At 35.6% G+C, this 3,197-nt stretch overlaps 1 protein-coding gene across 1 annotated transcript; it reads right to left on the bottom strand.

Moving 5' to 3' along the window:
* Nucleotides 1–718: 718 nt before the first annotated feature.
* Nucleotides 719–2,698, bottom strand: LOC116346494 (vacuolar protein sorting-associated protein 13-like). The gene is made up of 7 exons (XM_031776576.1): nt 2,520–2,698; nt 2,168–2,442; nt 1,974–2,074; nt 1,778–1,916; nt 1,432–1,715; nt 1,228–1,366; nt 719–1,160 (listed from the first exon to the last, which is right to left on the bottom strand). The coding sequence occupies exons 1-7, from the start codon at nt 2,536–2,538 to the stop codon at nt 954–956; spliced, it is 1,164 nt and encodes a 387-aa protein (XP_031632436.1). The 5' UTR covers nt 2,539–2,698; the 3' UTR covers nt 719–953.
* Between the last annotated feature and the right edge of the window lie 499 nt (nt 2,699–3,197).

Here is a 3,197-nt window from a genome sequence, read left to right as displayed (position 1 = left end):
TCTCTCTCTCTGCACACTGTGTATGGCGATAACGATTTTGTGTTGTTTTTTTTTCTCGCAAGAGAACCAACCAATCGGTTCTCGTTATCTTTAATTTTGTTCGTTGTTCGTTCGGTGATATCGCTCCAAAAAAAAATAATTGATTTTTGTGTGTCTTAAAACCATTGAATCTCTCTCGCTCACGTTTCACCATCGATTCAAAAACATTTGAAAGTGGCAACGCTCTTTAAGTAATACAGTAAAACTCTTCCCTGTAACTTTAGCATTGTGCGAAATTGAAAGTTATGGACAACGATTACCTCATCGTAAAAAAAACTGAAAAGCAAACCGAAACAGGGACACATAAGAAAGAGAAATGGATTACTTCCTTAATACGTTACAAAAATCGAAGCTTTAATGCAATCATGTTGATAAATAAATTTATTTTGAAAATATTTTTTTATATGAAAAAAAATTATATTTATAAAATGGTTCTTTTTTATTATTTTTCATTATCTTAATAAATTGTTATCTGTTTCGGAAAACATTTGAGGTAGATTTTTGACTTGATCAAATTAAGAAAGTCTTTAAAAATAATTTTCAGTTGGTTCGTTATCTTTCGAAAAAAAAAAATGTTCAGTTTCAGTTTAAAAGATATGCTATGCATTTGATCTAAATAAATTCAAAAAATACCCAAGAAAAGCATAAAAAAATGAATAAAACTTATCCACGCAATACATATGGCTATACCTTACGTTATATTTCACTGGATTTGATTAAAACTACATAAGTGTGCAAATATGGAAAATTGAAATTATATTGTATAAATGGTGTGATGATTCCAAATTTTATGACGATTCAGCGGGACAGCTGAAATCAAAGGAAGAATGGGTAACCAAAACGAATGTGGTTGTTTCAAAGTTTTTGTTTTTTTTTGGGATTTATGTTATTACGAATGAATCCGATTGAACAATTTATTGTTCATTCGCTTTAAGGTTGGTCATGATTTTGAGCAACTTTTGACGTCGTGCTGGCTGCGCAATTAGGATTATTTTCTTCTTTTGTTCACTGGAACCGAAAAATCCCAACACCTTCTTTGACTTTTCGCCAATCAACACCTCAACACCTCGGTCAACCGAACGAAGCATATGGATTTCACTCCAACGATATGACCAACCAACCTGAAATAATACGACATTTATAGTGGGATTGTGTTTTTTTAGTTCAACTGCCACGTTAATATCTTACCTGCCATCCACCGAACAAATCGTTTTTCTCACAGTATATCAAACGATGATCAGACAACAATAAAACTTCACGCTTTTCAATGATAACCTCGTAGTGTGCAAAAATATCGCTGCTGGCATATTTTCCCTTTTCGATTTCCCTACAAAATTGCAATTGAATTGTGTAAAACACTTGTATCTTCTTCAAAATTGTATGAGTACATACTTCAATAGTTTATTGCCTTCAGCTTCTCGCAAGCAGAACGGTCGCAAAACACCGTCCGAATGTAATGAACGTGGTGGTCGTAAACGGTTCACTTCTTCAGACAGTTCGGTGGCACGTTTAACAGCATCAAAACTTCCACTGGCAAAATCAACAAGACCAGCTGTTGGACGTGCAATCAAACCAACAGTACCTTTGCCCAATCCCTTGAAAAAACCACCAACACCATCGCTCATAGCCCCACTAAATGGTTGCGTTACGACTCCGGTTACTCCGTCGACAACACCCTACACAACGAAAACCGTTTAGTACGAAAAAAGCGCAATTCGATATTGAAAGTTAGACGTACCATGACAAGTCCTTGACCGCTACGAGCCAAACCTTCATGTAAATTGGCTGGTTTTTTATTCAATGCTTCGCGTCGTTTCTTTTGATAATCTTTATCGAATGTTAGGGCTGCCAAACCTTTGCCCATTGCTCCAGTGATCCTGAAATCAATTATTTGTTTTAAATTGTGATTCGATAAATGATTTAGAATGTATTACTTTGATACAGCACCAGCAGCACCTCCAACTGTATGACCAAATAATGATTTTACACCGAGAACCAAACCTTCAGCAAACTCACTTGGTCCTTGAATTGCGCCCTAAAACATTAAAAAGATTTTTTTTTTGTTTTTGTTCAGAAAGATAGCCTCCATGACTCCAAAAACTATGCGTGAAGTGGTTATAAAATTTACCTGGAATGGCTCGTAGAATAGATCTTCAACACCTTTGGTAATGCCAACAACTAATCCATATGGATTACCAATAACGTCCAAACCCAAAATGAGCACGTACGCTTGTTTAAGCGCTTGACTTGTGTAATGCGATGTTATTTCGTTGGTGAGTTGTCGTTGTGTGAAGAAATTGTATTCACGTTCGAAGAATGTTAAACGGAAAACAATATCATTGATATCGGTTAATGTGACACCGACTCCCTGTAAAATGGTCGATAAAACCGGTGGCAATGCGCCTGAAAAATGATAATAAATGTAAAGAAAAATGTATAAATCATAAGGGTTTTTCATCGACTTGAAATTAAGGACTTACCCGGTTCTAAGCCGGCCATCGAAAATGAAATGTGAATTTTCAGTGGTCCCAAATGTAGTTGATCGTAGAAATTCTTTTGATCCTGAGTTGATTGTGTAAGCACCAGAGCCGACAATTGTTCAATGTGCTGTTGTATGTCTATGTTGAACAGCTTTCGCTGCACAAAATAATTGTAACAATAAGATATAATTTGAATATGAACATTTTGTATTGCTGAGTTTTTTGCTGAGTTTTTTTAGTTGTATTGCCTCCAATTTAAATTCAATAAGAAACATAGGTGTTTATGCTTGTATTCGATATATCAACACAAACCCGTTAATAAACTAAGAGAAATTGAACAGTGTATACTTTCGCACATTTATGTTGTTATGTTTTCGCACAGTGTGAAACGTCAAATTACCCACACTGTGGCTCGCTGTGGCTCGCTATGGCTCGCTGTGGCTCGCTATGGCTCGCTGTGGCTCGCTATGGCTCGCTATAACTATTATATCATTTTGCAACATATAAAATTATTTTTTTTTGAAAAGTTTACTATAGGAAAAACTACAAATGGCTCGCTATGGCTCCCTATGGCTCGCTATGGCTCGCTATAACTATTATATCATTTTGCGACATATAAAATTATTTTTTTGAAAAGTTTACTATAGGAAAAACTACATATGGCTCGCTATGGCTCCC

The sequence above is a fragment of the Contarinia nasturtii genome, unplaced genomic scaffold (genome assembly GCF_009176525.2).
Source record: "Contarinia nasturtii isolate CC-2019 unplaced genomic scaffold, AAFC_CNas_1.1 Cnas_scaffold_1555, whole genome shotgun sequence".
NCBI classification, from domain to species: Eukaryota; Metazoa; Arthropoda; class Insecta; order Diptera; family Cecidomyiidae; genus Contarinia; species Contarinia nasturtii.
The sequence above is the reverse complement of the archived record's forward strand: the minus strand, read 5'-3'. Positions and strand labels throughout refer to the sequence as shown.

Bases quoted from the DNA above. Each gene is read 5' to 3' on its own strand.
- LOC116346494 (XM_031776576.1), bottom strand. The intron at 1,917-1,973 runs GTAATACATTCT...AATTGATTTCAG, and splicing joins GCTGCTGGTGCTGTATCAAA to GATCACTGGAGCAATGGGCA. The intron at 1,161-1,227 runs GTAAGATATTAA...GTATTATTTCAG, and splicing joins ATTTGTTCGGTGGATGGCAG to GTTGGTTGGTCATATCGTTG.